General features: G+C 44.6%; 1 protein-coding gene across 1 annotated transcript in view; it reads right to left on the bottom strand.

Annotated features, from left to right (window-relative positions):
* Positions 1-22,941, bottom strand: part of cemip2 (cell migration inducing hyaluronidase 2) — a 69,098-nt gene that overhangs the window by 12,609 nt on the left and 33,548 nt on the right. The window contains exons 9-16 of the mRNA XM_084181387.1: positions 16,729-16,934; positions 15,487-15,556; positions 10,577-10,705; positions 9,833-9,921; positions 6,951-7,082; positions 6,518-6,553; positions 6,215-6,370; positions 2,656-2,833 (exon numbers count right to left, since the gene is read on the bottom strand). Coding sequence (XP_084037513.1) covers positions 2,656-2,833; positions 6,215-6,370; positions 6,518-6,553; positions 6,951-7,082; positions 9,833-9,921; positions 10,577-10,705; positions 15,487-15,556; positions 16,729-16,934 — 996 coding nt within the window. The remainder of the gene's footprint in view (positions 1-2,655; positions 2,834-6,214; positions 6,371-6,517; positions 6,554-6,950; positions 7,083-9,832; positions 9,922-10,576; positions 10,706-15,486; positions 15,557-16,728; positions 16,935-22,941) is intronic.

Here is a 22,941-nt window from a genome sequence, read left to right as displayed (position 1 = left end):
TCCTTAGTTGCCCTGGCTGTGTGTTTCGGGTCATTGTCATGCTGGAAGACCCAGCCACGACCCATCTTCAATGCTCTTACTGAGGGAAGGAGGTTGTTGGCCAAGATCTCGCGATACATGGCCCCATCCATCCTCCCCTCAATACGGTGCAGTCGTCCTGTCCCCTTTGCTGAAAAGCATCCCCAAAGAATGATGTTTCCACCTCCATGCTTCACGGTTGGGATGGTGTTCTTGGGGTTGTACTCATCCTTCTTCTTCCTCCAAACACAGCGAGTGGCGTTTAGACCAAAAAGCTCTATTTTTGTCTCATCAGACCACATGACCTTCTCCCATTCCTCCTCTGGATCATCCAGATGGTCATTGGCAAACTTCAGACGGGCCTGGACATGCGCTGGCTTGAGCAGGGGGACCTTGCGTGCGCTGCAGGATTTTAATCCATGACGGCGTAGTGTGTTACTAATGGTTTTCTTTGAGACTGTGGTCCCAGCTCTCTTCAGGTCATTGACCAGGTCCTGCCGTGTAGTTCTGGGCTGATCCCTCACCTTCCTCATGATCATTGATGCCCCACGAGGTGAGATCTTGCATGGAGCCCCAGACCGAGGGTGATTGACCGTCATCTTGAACTTCTTCCATTTTCTAATAATTGCGCCAACAGTTGTTGCCTTCTCACCAAGCTGCTTGCCTATTGTCCTGTAGCCCATCCCAGCCTTGTGCAGGTCTACAATTTTATCCCTGATGTCCTTACACAGCTTTCTGGTCTTGGCCATTGTGGAGAGGTTGGAGTCTGTTTGATTGAGTGTGTGGACAGGTGTCTTTTATACAGGTAACGAGTTCAAACAGGTGCAGTTAATACAGGTAGTGGAGAACAGGAGGGCTTCTTAAAGAAAAACAGGTCTGTGAGAGCCGGAATTCTTACTGGTTGGTAGGTGATCAAATACTTATGTCATGCAATAAAAAGCAAATTAATTTCTTAAAAATCATACAATGTGATTTTCTGGATTTTTGTTTTAGATTCCGTCTCTCACAGTTGAAGTGTACCTATGATAAAAATTACAAACCTCTACATGCTTTGTAAGTAGGAAAACCTGCAAAATCGGCAGTGTATCAAATACTTGTTCTCCCCACTGTATATATCTTCTAAGATTTTAATTCGGGAGATGGTAACTCGTTAAACAACTTATTCTGTGCTGCCCCAAATTCCTAATGAGTTAATTGTTACATAATTTAATCGAGTGACAATTAAACATAGTTAGTTGATTCGATTAAATAACAGTCATCACATTAATGCAAGTCACATCATGACAACTTTAAGACATTAAGGTCAGTCAATACGGAACATTTCAAGAACTTTGAATGTTTCTTCAAGTGCAGTCGCAAAAACCATCAAGCGCTATGATGAAACTGGCTCTCATGAGGACCGCCACAGGAATGGAAGACCCAGAGTTACCTCTGCAGCAGAGGATAAGTTCATTAGATTAGAATAAATGCTTCACAGAGTTCAAGTAACAGACACATCTCAACATCAACTGTTCAGAGGGGACTGTGTGAATCAGCCCTTCATGGTTGAATTGCTGCAAAGAAACCACTACTAAAGGACACCAATAAGAAGAAAATACCTGCTTGGGCCAAGAAACACGAGCAATGGACATTAGACCGGTGGAAATTTGTCCTTTGGTCTGGAGTCCAAATTTGAGATTTTTGGTTCAAACCGCCGTGTCTTTGTGAGATGCAGAGTAGGTGAACGGATTATCTCTGCATGTGTGGTTCCCACCGTGGAGCATGGAGGAGGAGGTGTGATGGTGCTTTGCCTGTGACAGTCAGTGATTTATTTAGAATTCAAGGCACACTTAACCAGAATGGGTACCACAGCATTCTGCAGTGATACGCCATCCCATCTGGTTTGGGCTTAGTGGGACTATCATTTGTTTTTCAACTGGACAATGACCCAACACACCTCCAGGCTGTGTAAGGGCTATTTTACCAAGAAGGAGAGTGATGGAGTGCTGCATCAGATGACCTGGCCTTCACAATCCCTTGACCTCAACCCAATTGAGATGGTTTGGGATGAGTCAGACCGCAGAGTGAAGGAAAAGCAGTCAACAAGTGCTCAGCATATGTGGGAACTCCTTCAAGACTGTTGGAAAAGCATTCCAGGTAAAGCTGGTTGAGAGAATGCCAAGAGTGTGCAAAGCTGAAATCAAGGCAAAGGGTGGCTATTTGGAGAATCTCAAATATAAAATATATTTGGATTTGTTGAACACTTTTTTATTTAATACATGATTCTATATGTGTTATTTCATAGTTTTGATGTCTTCACTATTATTCTACAATGTAAAAAATAGTAAAAATAAAGAAAAACCCTTGAATGAGTAGGTGTGTCCAAACTTTTGACTGGTAGTGTATTTCGTAACGTCATTATTACGTCAGTATTTGAAAGAAGGTGGAGAACAAGGGAGAAGAAGCAATGGCCCTTCTACCAAAGTGTGCACCCGTACACTCTCCCTCGTATTTAAAAGGAAAGGACTCACTGGTGTAAGGAATATGGCAGAAACACCATCCACCTTGCTTGTGCCAATCCAATGCTTTTTTATGCATGAGGGGCAGTGAATGAGTGCACAATTCTAGGATGAAAGGAGTGATGTGCTAGCTACTCACAGTGGGCTGGAAGCTGAGCTTGGACAGGTTGTTGCGAGGCGTGAGCTGCCAGGTGTTCTTCAGGTTGAAGCCCACCGCGCTGGTGAAGCGCTCCGACGTCGGGACGTAATTTCGGAACGTGCTCTGGGTGAGCCGAACAGGACCGTCGTAGATCTGGAAACCACGGATCGGGAATGTCCTTGGAAAAATAAGCGTGAGAGTCACACAACATACATGAACTATAGTCATACTGAGCAAAAAACTAAAGAAATGGAACTTCAAATTGCCTTCCAGAATGGATCAGCTAACAACCTACAAGTCATGTATAGCTATTTATAACACTGGAGAGAAACATTAGGCCTATTGCTAGGGTTATCAGCTTGTTGTCTTATCAGCGGGAAAAGCCTGTCCTCGGGGTCTAACTAGATGACAGAAGGATATCTCAATGGGGAACATTGTTGTGTCTCGCTCTGGGAAAATCCTGGCGACAACGACACAAACATCTAGCAGTTACAGGGTGGTCAGCAAGTGTCTAAAAAGGCCCATTAATCCCAGAGAGGGGTAACAGAGCCATCAAAAATGAGGGCGTCTCCTGAGAAATTAGAGCATGCTGCAATTAGCTGTTCCCACGTTTTATGACCTCCAGAGAGGCAGTGGCCACTGGCAGGCATGACCAGAGTGACCATAGAACCCCCCTGGTCCCACTTTAAATGAACAACAACTTCTAAGCCTTAATAAACCCTTGAAATGTCCTGCTATATAAAGGGTAGCACAGGGGAAATGCCAGGTTTGGCACCAGATGTTATGACCTTTTATATCATCCTTCATGTAGTATAAATAATTAGAAAAGCATTTACGTAGTGCTTATGGAGACTTTATAAATGCTCTATAATTCCTTTATAAATTGTAGTTTGTTTAAAGGGCAAGAAGCATGAGTTTTTACTCACCAAAGTAACAACACAGCGTGGTCAAAGACTTAGTAAATTTGTTGTAGTCACAATCTGGTTACCTATAACTACAAACATAGTTATTTACTAACTTATTTCCAGATATCTTCTTAACTACTGACAATGCACTATTTCTCAACGTCATATGGAGAATATACTCTGTGTTAGCTAGCTCAAACTGGCTAACGTTAGCCACTAGCCATGCAGACCAAGTGTTGGCAGTGGTGAGCTACAATCCACCAATCACGAGGAGGTGTGATGTAAACAACCAATCAGATTCCCACACGTGGAGACCGCATGATCCTGCTCGGCTGCTTCAGTCCAGGCAGCTCTGACTTCTCCTGCACCGGCAGGCTTGCCTCAGACTCAAAAGGAAAGTGGAAAATCATTCCTGCCTGCTCTAATTGTTTAGTTCCTCGTCTGTTCTTAGTTTGTTTTTCGTCTTCCAATTAGTTCGGTTAACTTTTTGTCCTGTTTTCCGCGAAGAGTTTTTCAACCTTAGCTTAGCACTACAGTAGCTGACTGACTGTGCTGTTGTGATCGTTTCCATCTGACTGGAGCATTCCTCCGATCGCCGTCTTATTGTTGACTCTTCCCCTCGTCTCCTGTGCCCAATGCCGCCTCTGGATTATTGCCTCTGGAAACGATCTACTTTGGATTAACCTCACTATATCGCTTTTGGATTAGCGGGCTCTCCCTCGGCCGGTAAAACTGCCTCTCCCTCTGAAGCGCCTCTCTCCTACTACCTGGTCTTGTCCGATAAAATGTTTGAAAATGTTTTCCCGTTGCATGCCTTAAAGTGGCAATCAGCAGTTGAAACCATAAAGAAACCACCCGACCCTGTTTCGGTAAAAAGCTGAGGGATGGGGATTGAGAAACTTTCAAATTCATAGAGCTACGGATGCAAGGACTGACCATCCATTATATCAAAATTATAGTTTTAAATCATGTTTTGAGCCTATATAGTGTTTTTTTATATTTACTTTGTTTACAAACATTGGAGTAAAACAAGCTTCTGATGGGATAAAACAGATGAACTAAGCTCATGAGGCATTTATAAGCTATATTCTTCAAGAATCAATGGGTGCCTTCAGAAAGTATTCACACTCCTTGAATTTTCCACATTTTGTTGTGTTACAGCCTGATTTTAAAAATGATTAAATTGAGATTTTTTGTCACTGGCCTACACACAAAATCCTGCAATGTCAGTGGAATTATGTTATTTTTTGTATGTATTTTTTTTTTTACAAATTAACTAAAAATGAAAAGCTGAAATGTCTTGAGTTAATAAATATTCAACCCCTTTGTTATGGCTAGCCTAAATAAGTTCAGGTGTAAAAATGTGCTTAACAAGTCACAAATTAAGTTGCATGGCTAGTGCAATAATATTGTTTAACCTGATTTTTGAATGACTACCTCATCTCTGTACCCCACACATACAATTATCTGTAAGGTCCCTCAGTCAATCAGTGAATTTCAAATATAGATTCAACCACAAAGACCAGGGAGGCTTTCCAATGCCTCGCAAAGAAGGGCACCTATTGGTAGCTGGGTAAAAACCTTAAAAAAAACAGACATTGAATATCCCTTTGAGCATGGTGAGGTTAATGATTACACTTTGGCTGGTGTATCAATAAACCCAGTCACAACAAAGACATAGGCGTACTTCCTAACGCAGGTGCCAGAGAGGAAGCAAACCACTCAGGGATTTAACCATATTTCCAAGCATAGTGGTGGCTGCATCATGTTATGGGTATGCTTGTAATGGTTAAGGACTGAATGGAGCTAAGTACAGGCAGAATTTTAGAGGAAAACCTGGTTCAGTCTGCTTTCCACCAGACACTGGAAGATTAATTCACCTTTCAGCAGGACAATAACCTAAAACACAAGGCCAAATCTACACTGGAGTTGCTTACCAAGAAGACAGTGAATGTTCCTGAGTGGCCGAGTTACAGTTTTGACAAATCTGCTTGAAAATCTATGGCAAGACCTGCAAATGGTTTTCTAGCTATGATCAACAACCAATTTTACAGAGCTTGGAAGAATTTTGAAAAAGAATAATGGGCAAATGTTGCAAAATCCAGGGCGTGGAAAGCTCTTAGAGACTTACCCAGAAAGACTCACAGCTGTAATCGCTGCCAAAGGTGCTTCTACAAAGTATTGACTCAGGGGTGTGAATACATATGTAAATTAGTTATTTCTGCAATTCATTTTCAATAAATTTGAAAACATTTCTAAAAACATGTTTTCATGTTGTCATTATGGGGTATCGTGTGTAGATGAGGGAGACATTTTTTAAAATCCATTTTAATTTCAGGCTGTAACACAACAAAATGTGGAATAAGTCAAGGGATATGAATACAACCGTCATCCGTGACTGTTTGACATTTTCTCAGACTTTTATTGGTGATTGATTTCAAAGACAGGTTTTTTTCCCTTTCGGTCTCGGTTTGTCATATAAGGCTTACTACACGGATGGAGTAAATTGGTTTACAGGAAACACAGGAAGTGACACAGCAAAACCATTCATCCTATTACAGGAAGCAGCACTTCCCTTCCAAGAGCAACAGACTTGATCACCCCCTTTCAAACACAACTTTCTTTATTACACACACACACACACACACACACACCTGTTCCTGGGTAGTGTCCTCATCTTGCCATCTGCTCCTCCCTGGCCCCAGTACTTGTTCTGACCTCCGTTGGAGCCACGGTTCCAGCTCTCTCCCACAAACAGAGACTGCGTCACCTCCTGACTGGAGCCCTCATCCTTAGGGTAGCTACCATCACTGACGGAAGACAACAGGCAGGGCATGTGTTTTGAGCAAAAGTGTGTGTGTGTGTGTGTGGTGGTGGTGGTGGTGGTGGTGTGGGGGGGGGGGGGGTGTACAGACCCACATATGTAGAAAAACATACACAGGAGCCTTGGTACATACCTCGCAAAGGAGAGTCCCACCCCATTGTCTGCAAATCTATAACCAGAGAGAATAAATGCATCAGTAATTATGGGAAAAACCCAGCAGTGGAGTCACTGGTTTACTGTCATCTATGGCCTTGTGGACTGAGAAAGAAGAACTCCTAGCCAAATTAACTTTTAGCAACATGCTAATAGACTACACATAGCCCTTTGATAGGTTACACATAGAGATGGCCGCTTGTTTACATGTTAGCATAGCATGCTAACTCCTGATTGTAATGCAAGTTGCAACGGTAACTCCTGGGTAACCTTTGAGACACTCAGCTCTGTGCCAATCATACAGCAAACCTAAGAGAGAACCCATGATATGACTACTGCACAGGACATTGATGAACAATGATACAGTAACCACATTCATCATGGGCTCAATGTATTGACATCACAGCACTCACCCAGAGTTCTGAATGGTGATGTCACCGCCACGTATCCAGGCTCCGAGGTCATTGTTCTTGAAGGCGATGAGTGTGTCGATGAGAGCAGCCACCCGCGGCCGGTTTGGGTCTGCATTCTCATGTGGACGGAACCTGAAACGGACCCATATGTAATATGAGTATAGAAACACGCGCGCACACACACAAAACACTTTCAAACACTTTCTGTCTCTGACACACAGCACTCTTTCAAATAGCCACAGACAAACACTACACACACAAACTGACCTAGACACACAACCACTGAACACACACACACACACAGCGTGGGCAGTGGTCTTGGAGGAGGGCCTAAGCTATTTTCCATCTGTTGAAGCAGAGGCTTGCATTTGGACAGACTGCTGCAGAGTGGAAACTATCTGTGGAGCCTTGTTTTCTCTGTAAACAAAAACCTGCCAGACCCTCCAGACTACAGTACAAGTACCGTACAGACCAGTACTGACTATCCAAGTACAGTACAGGCCCGGTTTCCCAAAAGCATCTTAAGGCTAAGATCATCGTAAGAACCTTCGTAGGAGCATCGTTAAATCTCTGAACTGTTTCCCAAAACCATCTTTACTAAAAACACGCTAGTCATCTACCGACTGCCTCAGACCATTCGTAGAACAGCTAACGTCGTCATTAGAATTTTATACACAGAAGATCTTGCTTAACATAGAATCATCAAGATGACTGCATTAAAATATAAATACACTAGGCTACATAGGCCTATATTTAAATTACATTGAAATCAATTCCATGTGCTAACGTTGGCTTTGCCCTAGCTAGTGTATTTAGCTAAATGGCATTTAGCTAGCCAGCTAGCTAGTTAGTTAGCTAGTTAGTGATTAGCATTAGTGATTAGCATTATTTTAGGCACATGCCAGCTTCCTTAGACTAACTAACTCACGTTTTGCAGAGGGCAAGATACACAAACTAATAGTATAATAGAGAAAACATGTGGATTCATTTTTAGAACATTTACGTCATTTAGCAGACGCTCTTATCCAGAGCGACTTACAAATAGGTGCAGTCACATTATAGCCAGTGGGATAACCACTTTTTTTTTTTTTTTTTGGGGGGGGGGGATTACTTTATCCTATCCCAAGTATTCCTTAAAGAGGTGGGGTTTCAAATGTCTCCGGAAGGTGGTGAGTGACTCCGCTGTCCTGGCGTCGTGAGGGAGCTTGTTCCACCTCTGAGACTGCTCTTCTCTGTGTCACAGAGGCTCTCCGCACTGCTAAAGCTAACTCTCTCTCCTCTGCTCTTGTCCTTCTAGACCTGTCTGCTGCCTTTGATACTGTGAACCATCAGATCCTCCTCTCCACCCTCTCCGAGCTGGGCATCTCCGGCGCGGCTCACTCTTGGATTGCGTCCTACCTGACCGGTCGCTCCTACCAAGTGGCGTGGCGAGAAGCTGTCTCCGCACCACGTGCTCTCACCACTGGTGTCCCCCAGGGCTCAGTTCTAGGCCCTCTCCTAGAAGCAATGTGACAAGCAGCATCATTCTTGTTTTGGAAGAATATGTTGAGTGCATGAATTGACAGCATGCTAAGAGATTAAACAGCGTGGAGGAACTGTGTGCTGCCTGCTTGAGTGACAGGGGGTGGGGCTTGGTGTGTGTGGCCCGGTAACTGGAAGCAAGCAGCCGCAGGAGGCAGCCTGTCTTGTTTGAGGAGTGTACAGAAGATTGTTGCGACAAAACATTGTTACGCATTTAATTTGTTATTGGATTTTATTTTAGTCGCACTGGTGCACCCAAAATAAAAAGTTGCACAGCAAACTATAGTTAACAAAAATGAAAGCAACATTCAACAATTTTATTGAGTTACAGTTCATATAAGGAAATCAGGCAATTGAAATAAATTCCTTAGGCCCTAATCTATGGATTTCACAGCCATGGTGGGCCTGGGAGTGCATAGGCCCACCCACTGGGGAGCCAGGCCCAGCCAATCAGAATGAGTTTTTCCCCCACAAAAGGGCTTTTTTACAGACAGAAATACTCCTCAGTTTCATCAGCTGTCCAGGTGGCTGGTCTCAGATGATCCCGCAGGTGAAGAAGCCTGGTGTGGAGGTTCTGGGCTGGCGTGGTTACACGTGGTCTGCGGTTGTGAGACCGGTTGGACGTACTGCCAAATCCTCTAAAAAAACGTATTACATTCTCTGGCAACAGCTCTGGCAGACATTCCTGCAGTCTGCATGCCAATTGCGCGCGCCCTCAAAATTGAGACATCTGTGGCATTGTGTTGTGTGACAAAACTGCACATTTTAGAGTGGCCTTTTATTATCCCCAGCACAAGGTGCACCTGTGTAATGATCATGCTGTTTAATCAGCTTCTTCATATGCCACACCTATTAAGTGGGTGGATTATCTTGGCAAAGGAGAAATGCTCACTAACTGGGATGTAAACAAATTTGTGCACAAAACTTGAGAGAAATAAGCTTTATGTGCATATAGAACTTTTCTGGGACATTTTATTTGAGCTCAGGAAAAATGGGACCAACGATCTACATGTTGCATTTATATTTTTGTTCAGTATATTTTGTCGCATATGCAACCAAACTGGTCGCACTTTAGAGCCCTGGAGGGCCGCTCTCTTGTAATAGCCAGGCAAAGTTTCACATTTGAACAAATAAACAGGTCTTTTATAAACGCTATGTCAAATAAGTGTAATTCCGCATGCATTTTCTCTCTGCTCCAGCAGAATTTCACAGCATCTCTACCCCATGCCAAATGATTTATCCCTTCATGTCAAAATTTGAGTCTTTGTAGCCAGCACAGAGAATAACTGACCAGCTCGTCCCTTTTGTAACATTTGCTCAGCTGTGTGTTCTAAATGTAATGTAGTTTGACCTGTGCTTACCTGGCGTTGTTGTCCAGACACAGGTACTCCCGGGGGTCTGCAGCACTAGCGTTGGTGGTCTTCACACCTTTATCAATGAAGAGCCCAGCCTGGGTAACACAAACCGGTATGGGAACTACTGTCACAAGTACGGACTTAAAAGCACAATTCTTCATTTGTTTTTCAGCCAAACAGCATCCCCCCATAAAGGAGTTAGACAGTTTTACTTTAAAATGTGCATCTGAGTATAGTGACACTCACAGTAGCAGCTCTTTGAAACAGATATATTGTCAGATGTATGAGGTTTGAGCGTGTTTGTGCAGTTCAAGTGTGAATGCAATGCAATGAGACCGTATATACCACGTGTATATAATTGGAGCATAGTCTTGAGACTGTATGCACACTCCTTATGAGAGAGGCACTTGAGGTCAGAGTGGACAAAGGGCTCCCAGTTCACCTGACCTAATTTATTGAGCCAGAGAAAAATAGGCCTATTGTAAAGGCTAGTGTGTGCGTGTCTGTGTATGCGTGCATCTGTGGCAAGTGAGGTAGGTGTGTGCGTGTGTACGTTTTGTGGTTTTGAGTAAGAGCTGGCATACTGTATGAAATCAGACAATTGGAAGCGCTCTTACTAGTATGAATATGTGATCCCTGCAGGAATTGAACACCAAGACCTTGGCGCTGCTAGAGTCATGCTTTTACCAGCTGAGCCACACAGAACCACAGTGTGTTTGTCTTTCATACAGTGCTGCCAGTGAGTGGTACCTTAAAGTTGGAGTGCACACGGTTGTTGTAGAAGATCCCCAGAGGGGTCAGCTCTGCCCGGGTCTCTGGAACCAGCCCATGAGAGTCCCCTGTGGATGAGCTGTGGAACACATACCATATCCCTGCATCCTTTAGGATGACATGGGGGAGGGGTGGCAGAGAAGGGAGAAGAGAGGAAAAGGAGGAGAAGAATAAAACAAGGCAACAGTAAACATGTCGTCCCCCATGAATGATGCAGCCCCCCCCCCCCTCATTGAATACTGCGCTTACACATTGACACAATTGTACTTGAACTTGAGCAGTAGGGTAATGATAGGCCCACCCACTGGGGAGTGTAGGTAAGTATTTTATTCGGCGGACCCCGGCAAAGCACGAGGCTAGCTTACCCACTACTTGGACCAACAAAGCTAGCTAGCTAGCTAGCGGGTAGCTACTGGTAACTTTTAGCAACTGTGGTTAGTTGTTTCCAATGTTATTTCACGCTTAAGAGTACCTGTGATTGAGCCAGCTAGCTGCCTACCATTCAGCTGTTTTTCTAACCTCATTATCCGAGGCATTAACGTTAGGTGGTTGGTAGCTGCTGTACTTAATTACAGCTACTGATTGCAGTCTGCCACCCAGACAGCTGGCGTCGGGTAAGTTTGGCTTTATACATAGCTTGGGCTTTGTCGAGTAAGGCTTAAACTATGTATTTAGATTGTAGTTAGGTATTATAGGTAGGCATCGTGGGCTGTATATTATTAGGTATTATAGGTAGGCATCGTGGGCTGTTGTGGGTAGTTGTTGTATGTAGTTATTGTAGGTTACTTTTGTATTCGGCGGTGCCGGGTGTAGCACGAAGCTAGCTAGCTAACTCACCTCCTGGATTAGCTGGCGAGTAGCTATTAGCAACGGTAGCAACTAAATACAATATCCTTTTAGCCAGCTACATTCGTTCGCAGCGACGCCGTTTTTCAAACAAAGTCAACACAGCAGCCATTGCTAGCTAGCCAACACTACCAGCTAGTTGTACTGTAGTAGCTAAATACAATATCTTTGTGCTAGCTAGCCAACATTTAATTATTGCTGCGTTATGAAAGAACTAGACACGGACACGAATTATCTGTTTAGTGTGTTAACACACTATTGGTAGTTTGTTGTAACCAAGTATTGGTGCTAAACTGTGTGTTATTGGATGCTAGCATGCTAGTTAGCTATGGCGTCATAGTTAGCTAGCTGAATAAAGTAAGTTGAGTCTATTCCTTGAAACATTGAACCGCTGTAGTTTACAACAATTCTAATTTCTAAAGTGGAAGTTGAGAGAGTTTTATTCGGGTGGTTCAGTGAAACAATTATAGTTTCTGAGGTGGAAGTTGGGAGAGTTATATTTTTTTGGTGAGGGAGGCCCTGCTCTCTCCTTTCCCAGATGTTTAGTTCATTTCAATCCGATCTCCTCTGCATTATTGTAGCCATCTGCTACAGCCTGTCAACTATGCCTCTGCCTATCCCTGTTCTCTCCTCTCCGCACAGGCTACACAAACGCCTCACACCGCGTGGCTGCTGCCTCTCTAACCTGGTGGTCCCTGCACGCACCACACACCTGGAGTTCCAGGTCTCAGGCAGCCTCTGGAACTGCCGTTCTGCTGCCAACAAGGCTGACTTCATCCCAGCCTATGCTACCCTCCAGTCCCTCGACTTCCTGGCGCTGACGGAAACATGGATTACCACTGAAAACACTGCTACTCCTACTGCTCTCTCCTCGTCTGACCATGTGTTCTCGCATACCCCGAGAGCATCTGGTCAGAGGGGTGGTGGCACAGGAATCCTCATCTCTCCCAAGTGGTCATTCTCAATTTTTCCCCTAACCCATCTGTCTATCTCCTCATTTGAATTCCATGCTGTCACAGTCACTAGCCCATTTAAGCTTAATATCCTTGTCATCTATCGCCCTCCAGGTTCCCTTGGAGAGTTCATCAATGAGCTTGACGCCTTGATAAGTTCCTTTCCTGAGGATGGCTCACCCTTCACAGTTTTGGGGGATTTCAACCTCCCTACGTCTACATTTGACTCATTTCTCTCTGCCTCCTTCTTTCCACTCCTCTCCTCTTTTGACCTCACCCTCTCACCGTCCCCCCCTACTCATACGCTTGACTTCATCTTTACTAGATGTTGCTCTTCTACTAATCTCACTGCAACTCCCCTCCATGTCTCCGACCACTACTTTGTATCCTTTTCTCTCTCGCTCTCCTCCAACACTACTCACTCTGCCCCTACACAGATGGTAACGCGCCGCCGCAACCTTCGCTCTCTCTCTCCCACTACTCTCTCCTCTTCCATCCTATCATCTCTTCCCTCTGCTCAATCCTTCTCCCTCCAATCTCCTGATTCTGCCTCCTCAACCCTCCTCTCCTCCCTTTCTGCATCCTTTGACTCCCTGTGTCCCCTATCCTCCCGGCCGGCTCGGTCCTCCCCTCCAGCTCCGTGGCTTGATGACTCATTGCGAGCTCACAGAACAGAGCTCCGGGCAGCTGAGCGGAAATGGAAGAAAACTAAACTCCCTGCCGACCTGGCATCTTTTCACTCCCTCCTCTCTACATTTTCTTCATCTGTTTCTGCTGCTAAGGCCACTTTCTACCACTCTAAATTCCAAGCATCTGCCTCTAACCCTAGGAAGCTCTTTGCCACATTCTCCTCACTGCTGAATCCTCCCCCCACCCCCCCACCTCCTCCCTCTCTGTGGATGACTTCGTCAACCACTTTGAAAAGAGGGTTGACGACATCCGATCCTCGTTTGTTAAGTCTAATGACACTGCTGGTCCTGCTCACACTGCCCTACCCTATGCTTTGACTTCTTTCTCCCCTCTCTCTCCAGATAAAATCTTGCGACTAGTGACTGCAGGCCGCCCAACAACCTGCCCGCTTGACCCCATCCCCTCCTCTCTTCTCCAGACCATCTCCGGTGACCTTCTCCCCTACCTCACCTCGCTGATCAACTCATCCTTGACCGCTGGCTATGTCCCTTCCGTCTTCAAGAGAGCGAGAGTTGCACCCCTTCTCAAAAAACCAACACTCGATCCCACTGATGTCAACAACTACAGACCAGTATCCCTTCTTTCTTTTCTTTCCAAAACTATTGAGTGTGCCGTCTTTAGCCAACTCTCTTGCTATCTCTCTCAGAATGACATTCTTGATCCAAACCAGTCAGGTTTCAGGACTGGTCATTCAACTGAGACTGCTCTTCTCTGTGTCACGGAGGCTCTCCGCACTGCTAAAGCTAACTCTCTCTCCTCTGCTCTTGTCCTTCTAGACCTGTCTGCTGCCTTTGATACTGTGAACCATCAGATCCTCCTCTCCACCCTCTCCGAGCTGGGCATCTCCGGCGCGGCTCACTCCTGGATTGCGTCCTACCTGACCGGTCGCTCCTACCAAGTGGCGTGGCGAGAAGCTGTCTCCGCACCACGTGCTCTCACCACTGGTGTTCCCCAGGGCTCAGTTCTAGGCCCTCTCCTTTTCTCCCTATACACCAAGTCACTTGGCTCTGTCATATCCTCACATGGCCTCTCCTATCATTGCTACGCTGACGATACACAACTAATCTTCTCCTTTCCCCGTTCTGATAACCAGGTGGCGAATCGCATCTCTGCATGTCTGGCAGACATATCAGTATGGATGACGGATCACCACCTCAAGCTGAACCCTGGCAAGACGGAGCTGCTCTTTCTCCCGGGGAAGGACTGCCCGTTCCATGATCTCGCCATCACGGTTGACAACTCCGTTGTGTCCTCCTCCCAGAGTGCGAAGAGCCTTGGCGTGACCCTGGACAACACCCTGTCGTTCTCCGCTAACATCAAGGCGGTGACCCGATCCTGCAGGTTCATGCTCTACAACATTCGGAGAGTACGACCCTGCCTTACACAGGAAGCGGCACAGGTCCTAATCCAGGCACTTGTCATCTCCCGTCTGGATAACTGCAACTCGCTGTTGGCTGGGCTCCCTGCCTGTGCCATTAAACCCCTACAACTCATCCAGAATGCCGCAGCCCGTCTGGTGTTCAACCTTCCCAAGTTCTCTCACGTCACCCCCCTCCTCCGCACACTCCACTGGCTTCCAGTTGAAGCTCGCATCCGTTACAAGACCATGGTGCTTGCCTATGGAGCAGTGAGGGGAACGGCACCTCCGTACCTTCGGGCTCTGATCAGTCCCTACACCCAAACGAGGGCATTGCGTTCATCCACCTCTGGCCTGCTGGCTCCCCTTCCTCTGCGGAAGCATAGTTCCCGCTCAGCCCAGTCAAAACTGTTCGCTGCTCTGGCACCCCAATGGTGGAACAAGCTCCCTCACGACGCCAGGACAGCGGAGTCACTCACCACCTTCCGGAGACATTTGAAACCCCACCTCTTTAAGGAATACCTGGGATAGGATAAAGTAATCCTTCTACCCCCCCCCCCCCCCCCCCCCTTCCCCAAAAAAAAGTGGTTCTAAAGTGGTTATCCCACTGGCTATAGGGTGAATGCACCGATTTGTAAGTCGCTCTGGATAAGAGCGTCTGCTAAATGACGTAAATGTAAATGTAAATGTGAAGACAATATCTCCCCAGATCAATCACATCATCACATGAGATGAACCGGTAAGCCACAGACTTAGATCCTAATGAGTTGCTAAACCATAAAGCTGCAGTTCGTAATTAAAACAGCAACAAAATGCCATAAACAGCTGAGCAATGGGCTGGAGATTTGTAACCACTCAAAGTCGGAGCTATGGATACAAGGACTGACCATTCATTAGATCAAAATGATAATGACTGATGTCTGGGATGAGTGGAGCAATACAACCTCACCAGATATACAGTATCAGTCCCCTGCGAATTGTGATTCATTCATTTATCAAACAGTGGTTGCTTTGGTGGTTTGCGTAGATTATTATAATCTTACCTGGGAGCCAGCAGCAGCGTTGCTTATGAGGTTATTATTGGGGTTGGCGATCCAGAACGTAGACACTGCCCTAGAACAAACACACACACACACACACACACACACACACACACACACACACACACACACACACACACCGAAGAGACAGACACACACACACACACAGGGAGGAGGGGCATTTGAGAAGATGTCTCCAGGCGTGAGTGATTGTTAGTATCAGGATATATGAATTTAATAAGAAGCAGAAACAGAACCCTGACTCCTGTTATCCATGGAATAATCCACCTCTCCCACATAAATCCTGTACAGGGACAGGTCTGCCAACATACACACTCCTCCAAATACAGCGACCGCTGCTCCCCAAACAGACCTCCTTTTCAACCTCCCCCAGAACACAAACACATCCCATGCAGCGGGGTGGTTGTTATTGCAGGGACAGGACTACTACTGCCCTATCACTCTCACACAGAGGACATGAACCCTCTGTCTTCTCTCAAGGTAGGCCTGTACAATAAAGCCGCACATACACACACACACACACTTCATCTAACTCATTATGCACACACACACACACATACAGAGTGTACAAAACATTAGGAACACCTTCCTAATATTGAGTTGCACCCCCCTTTGCCCTCAGAACAGCCTCAATTCGTCAGGGCATGGACTCTACAAGGTGTCGAAAGCACTCCACAGGGATGCTGGCCCATGTTGACTCCAATGCCTCCCACAGTTGTGTCAAGTTGGCTGGATGTCCTTTAGGTGGTGGACAATTCTTGATACACACAGGAAACTGTTGAGCGTGAAAAACCCAGCAGTGTTGCAGTTCTTGACACAGTCAAACCGGTGCGCCTGTCACCTACTACCATACCCCATTCAAAGGCACTTAAATATTTTGTCTTGCCCATTCACCCTCTGTATGGCACACATACACAATACATGTCTCAATTGTCTCAAGGCTTAAAAATCCTTCTTTAACCAGTCTCCTCCCCTTCATCTACACTGGTTGAAGTGGATTTAACAGGTGACATCAATAAGGGATCATAGCTTTCACCTGGATTCACCTGGTCAGTCTACTCGGTGTATAACTCCACTTTATTACTCTTTCAATTGGAGCCATTATCTTTTCTCATTTCTGCCTCTCTTCAGTCACTTTCTGTTCCTCTATTTTTCCCCTCTGTCACTTGTTCACTCTTTCTATCCACGGCCAGACAAGTCTCTTCTTGTCTACAAGTGTCTTACTTGCACTCCATGCTCGGCGAAGGCGTGTAGTTCTTGTACACTTTGTCTCGGATGCTGGTGCACATGGTCTCGTTGCGATCGGTGGGCAAGAGCGTTCCCGGTCGGGTCACCAAACCCAGGTTGTGGAAGAACGTGTTCCTCTGCTCTATCCCATCCTCCAGGAAGAAACAGTGACCCAGGGTGTCATAGCCCACGGTGTCTTTCACCTGGGAAGGGGATACATTTGGGAAAGGTTACACAGAGACAGGAGTAAAGGGGAAACGTTTACTCGAGCAGAGCATGAAAGCAGCTTGGAGCTGCTGCATCATGTTGTCTGAATGTTGGTCGATTCACTTCAACGCATTTTAGATTAATTTGTTTAACGACCACCATCACATGGTCCTCATTTCCCCAAGTTCTCACACGTGACACACACACAGAGACGCACTAGGGATGGCCATTTGAAATGTTTTCACTGTTGGAATAATATCATTAAAAAAAAAATCAGATATCCGGACAGTTGAAATACATATTTACGTTTTTTGTTTTTTTACTAATGGAGACTTGTGCACGAGAGAGAGAGCCGGTGCGCTGCGCTCTGCTTGTTTCAGTAGAAGGGTGGGTGAGGGGCGAGAGAGGAGCAGGGACCGGTGTGTGACAGTCTATTATTCCTTTCATATACCCTTTACTTTATGGTATGATGCCTGGAAAATAAATCTGCTAATGTTTTTTAGAACCCAATTCAAACAGCCCCATTTTCACCACGTTCTTGCCGAGATGAGCCTTTTATATCTCCCGTGCACATGCCGGCAAGTTTAGAAATGAGAGTAAACGTGGGCCGACGTGGGTGGACATCTATTTTAATGAATCCATTGAATATATACCATCACAAAGAAATCCATTATTAATTTGTTATAGGCAGGTCCTAAGAAACAAGATTAATAAAATGTTTTTTCAAAAGAATAGAATGGCATACTATGACTTTAATTATGTTACTGGCTGCGCCATGCACATGAAATCAATAGGTCTAGTTATTTTGTTAATTAAACATACCAGACACACTTAGGCTAACCTGATCACAGTTAACACACATATATTTTATAGTAAGCTAAGAATATAATGAAATGTAACAAAATAAAATACAAATAATATTTTTCCCACACAATATATATACACAGTGGGGAAAAAAAGTATTTAGTCAGCCACCAATTGTGCAAGTTCTCCCACTTAAAAAGATGAGAGAGGCCTGTAATTTTCATCATAGGTACACGTCAACTATGACAGACAAATTGAGAAGAAAAAAAATCCAGAAAATCACATTGTAGGATTTTTTATGAATTTATTTGCAAATTATGGTGGAAAATAAGTATTTGGTCACCTACAAACAAGCATGATTTCTGGCTCTCACAGACCTGTAACTTCTTTTTTAAGAGGCTCCTCTGTCCTCCACTCGTTACCTGTATTGATGGCACCTGTTTGAACTTGTTATCAGTATAAAAGACACCTGTCCACAACCTCAAACAGTCACACTCCAAACTCCACTATGGCCAAGACCAAAGAGCTGTCAAAGGACACCAGAAACAAAATTGTAGACCTGCACCAGGCTGGGAAGACTGAATCTGTAATAGGTAAGCAGCTTGGTTTGAAGAAATCAACTGTGGGAGCAATTATTAGGAAATGGAAGACATACAAGACCACTGATAATCTCCCTCGATCTGGGGCTCCACGCAAGATCTCACCCCGTGGGGTCAAAATGATCACAAGAACGGTGAGCAAAAATCCCAGAACCACACCAGGGGACCTAGTGAATGACCTGCAGAGAGCTGGGACCAAAGTAACAAAGCCTACCATCAGTAACACACTACGCCGCCAGGGACTCAAATCCTGCAGTGCCAGACGTGTCCCCCTGCTTAAGCCAGTACCTGTCCAGGCCCGTCTGAAGTTTGCTAGAGTGCATTTGGATGATCCAGAAGAGGATTGGGAGAATGTCATATGGTCAGATGAAACCAAAATATAACTTTTTGGTAAAAACTCAACTCGTCATGTTTGGAGGACAAAGAATGTGTTGCATCCAAAGAACACCATACCTACTGTGAAGCATGGGGGTGGAAACATCATGCTTTGGGGCTGTTTTTCTGCAAAGGGACCAGGACGACTGATCCGTGTAAAGGAAAGAATGAATGGGGCCATGTATCGTGAGATTTTGAGTGAAAACCTCCTTCCATCAGCAAGGGTCTTTCAGCATGACAATGATCCCAAACACACCGCCCGGGTACCGAGGTACCGAGATGAGATCCTCAGACCCCTTGTGAGACCATATGCTGGTGCGGTTGGCCCTGGGTTCCTCCTAATGCAAGACAATGCTAGACCTCATGTGGCTGGAGTCTGTCAGCAGTTCCTGCAAGAGGAAGGCATTGATGCTATGGACTGGCCCGCCCGTTCCCCAGACCTGAATCCAATTGAGCACATCTGGGACATCATGTCTCGCTCCATCCACCAACACCACGTTGCACCACAGACTGTCCAGGAGTTGGCAGATGCTTTAGTCCAGGTCTGGGAGGAGATCCCTCAGGAGACCATCCGCCACCTCATCAGGAGCATGCCCAGGCGTTGTAGGGAGGTCATACAGGCACGTGGAGGCCACACACACTACTGAGCCTCATTTTGACTTGTTTTAAGGACATTACATCAAAGTTGGATCAGCCTGTAGTGTGGTTTTCCACTTTAATTTTGAGGGTGACTCCAAATCCAGACCTTCATGGGATGATACATTTGATTTCCATTGATACTTTTTGTGTGATTTTGTTGTCAGCACATTCAACTATGTAAAGAAAAACGTATTTAATAAGATTATTTCATTCATTCAGATCTAGGATGTGTTATTTTAGTGTTCCCTTTATTTTTTTTGAGCAGTGTATATATATTTTTTAATGATATTTTGAAACAGAGCCTAAGGCAAGCCCGTGCTATTTTGAACCACGTTTCATCTCTTTCCTACCTTCACTCCACTTTGTTAGGGAGTAGGCATATGGTCATACATTGAGAGTATCTTCATCATGATACCAATAGAAAATAATAGCTATCTATATTTTCAAAAGCATGCGAGTCTCTCGTGTTCATATTTCACAACCGTCTCCGCAGGCTTTTGGAGTTGCCTTTACGCGATCGAGAAAAATAAATAAGCCTACACTTGATTTAGGCTACATTATTGCATGCTAAATGTTTCTGATCAGTGATAGATGAGCAAATGAATAGATGAGCTATACCACCTCCACTTACTTGCCCAGCCAGAGAATTAACCAAATATACAGTTGGAGATTCAGTGAAACTAAATCACATTGACAGGTTGTTGGTCGGGAGTAGCCTAGGCTACTAAGCAACTGAAGTGCAAAATAATCCACTTGTTAAGCTACATAACATGCTGGGAAAATGTTTGGTCAACGCTAATAAATGAGCCAACTAGACAAGATGATCTTGACCAGCACTCACCTCAACTGACTGGGCACTTTAGTAAACAACAATTTGATGACTCATTCATCATTCATTGATATTTATTCCCACAGTAATTCTTTATGGATCCATCCAGTTGTGGTTAAGAAAACAGTGCATGTGGTGGGCTATGCGAAGAGATTGGTGAAGTGACATGCCTCACAGAGTGCCGCGCCAGGACTATAGTAGTAAAGGCCGCTGCTTTAAAAAACTATATATATTTCACCTTTTATTTAACCAGGTAGGCCAGTCGAGAACAAGTTCTCATTTAAAACTGCGACCTGGCCAAGATAAAGCAAAGCAGTGCGGTAAAAACAAAAACACAGAGTTACACATGGGACAAACAAAACATACAGTCAATAACACAATAGAAAATATATATACAGTGTGTGCAAATGTAGTAAGTTCTGGAGGTAAGGCAATAAATAGGCCATAGTGCAAAATAATTACAATTTAGTATTAACACTGGAGTGATAGACGTGCAGAAGATGATGTACAAATAGAGATACTGGGGTGCAAGTGAGCAAAATAAATAAGAAAATGGGGATGAGGTAGTTGGGTGGGCTAATTTCAGATGGGCTATGTACAGGTGCAGTGATCGGTAAGGTGCTCTGACAACTGATGCTTAAAGTTAGTGAGGGAGATACAGTGAGGGAAAAAAGTATTTGATCCCCTGCTGATTTTGTACGTTTGCCCACTGACAAAGAAATGATCAGTCTATAATTTTAATGGTATGTTTATTTGAACAGTGAGAGACAGAATAACAACAAAAAAATCCAGAAAAACTAATGTCAAAAATGTTATAAATTGATTTGCATTTTAATGAGGGAAATAGGTATTTGACCCCCTCTCAATCAGAAATATTTCTGGCTCCCAGGTGTCTTTTACACAGGTAACGAGATGAGATTAGGAGCACACTCTTAAAGGGAGTGCTCCTAATCTCAGCTTGTTACCTGTATAAAAGACACCTGTCCACAGAAGCAATCAATCAATCAGATTCCAAACTCTCCACCATGGCCAAGACCAAAGAGCTCTCCAAGGATGTACAAGATTGTAGACCTACACAAGGCTGGAATGGGCTGGAATGGGCATGACGATGACCCAAAACACACGGCCAAGGCAACAAAGGAGTGGCTCAAGAAGAAGCACATTAAGGTCCTGGAGTGGCCTAGCCAGTCTCCATACCTTAATCCCATAGAAAATCTGTGGAGGGAGCTGAAGGTTCGAGTTGCCAAACGTCAGCCTCGAAACCTTAATGACTTGGAGAAGATCTGCAAAGAGGAGTGGGACAAAATCCCTCCTGAGATGTGTGCAAACCTGATGGCCAACTACAAGAAACGTCTGACCTCTGTGATTGCCAACAAGGGTTTTGCCACCAAGTACTAAGTCATCTTTTGCAGAGGGGTCAAATACTTATTTCCCTCATTAAAATGCAAATCAATTTATAACATTTTTGACATGCGTTTTTCTGTATTTTTTTGTCTCTCACTGTTCAAATAAACCTACCATTAAAATTATAGACTGATCATTTCTTTGTCAGTGGGCAAACGTACAAAATCAGCAGGGTGTCACGATTGTTGAGAGACGGGTCAGACCAAGGTGCAGCGTGATATGCGTACATGTTTATTAATACGAATAAACACTTGACAAAATAACAAAACAACGAAAACGTGAAGTCCTATGGGCTATACACACAACAAGCCTAACAGGAACATAAACAAGATCCCACAACTAAGGTAGGCAACCAGACGTTTTGGAGATAGTGCTACAGGATGCAAATTTCTGTTTGAAAAAGCTAGCCTTTGCTTTCCTAACTGATTGTGTATATTGGTTCCTGACTTCCCTGAAAAGTTGCATATCACGGGGGCTGTTCGATGCTAATGCAATACGCCACAGGATGTTTTTGTGCTGGTCAAGTCTGGGGTGAACCAGGGGCTATTTCTGTTCTTAGTTCTGAATTTGTTGAATGGGGCATGCTTATTTAAGATGGAGAGGAAAGCACTTTTAAAGAACAACCAGGCATCCTCTACTGACGGAATGAGGTCTAGCAACCATCAAGAGCTTAAGCGTGTAGCACATGCAGCCTCAGCATTACGGCTAAATTTCATACTAAGCTGTAGGCAAAACTTTACTGCAATCATGACAAAAAAAAACGTTTAAACAATGAGCCTGACGCAACAGATGAGAACGTTTAGCTTAAAATGTTGATACATTATTAGGCTATTTCGTCACACTATATGCGCAGCAATGCACACACGGCAGTATGCTATAAGTGCGTATGTTCCATTAGCAGGAAAACACCATTCTCAAACGTGACCACAAATGCGATTATGCATGTAATGCTTTTATTATAAAGGTGTATTTTTATGTTGAAAATGATCTTCCCTAAACTTGAAACTCATGCGCTGCATATGTATGCCAGGTAGGCTCTACACCCATTGTAAAGCGGATTAATGTGCTTCATTTTAAGAAGTTATTTGGCCACTTTAGTTCTGATAAACCTTATCAAAACATATAGGCCTATGGGCTAGGCTACATGAGGTGTGCTACTATGCTTTACCTGGCCAAGGCTTTCGACTCTGTCAACCACCGCATTCTTATTGGCAGACTAAATAGCCTTGGTTTCTCAAATGACTGCCTCGCCTGGTTCACCAACTACTTCTCAGATAGAGTTCAGTGTGTCAAATCGGAGGGCCTGTTGTCTGGACCTATGGCAGTCTCTATGGGGGTGCCACAGGGTTCAAT

Source organism: Coregonus lavaretus (assembly GCF_964263955.1).
Source record: "Coregonus lavaretus genome assembly, chromosome: 17".
In the NCBI taxonomy this organism is placed as follows: Eukaryota; Metazoa; Chordata; class Actinopteri; order Salmoniformes; family Salmonidae; genus Coregonus; species Coregonus lavaretus.
Note: the sequence above shows the minus strand (reverse complement) of the source record. Positions and strands in the feature narration are given on the sequence as shown.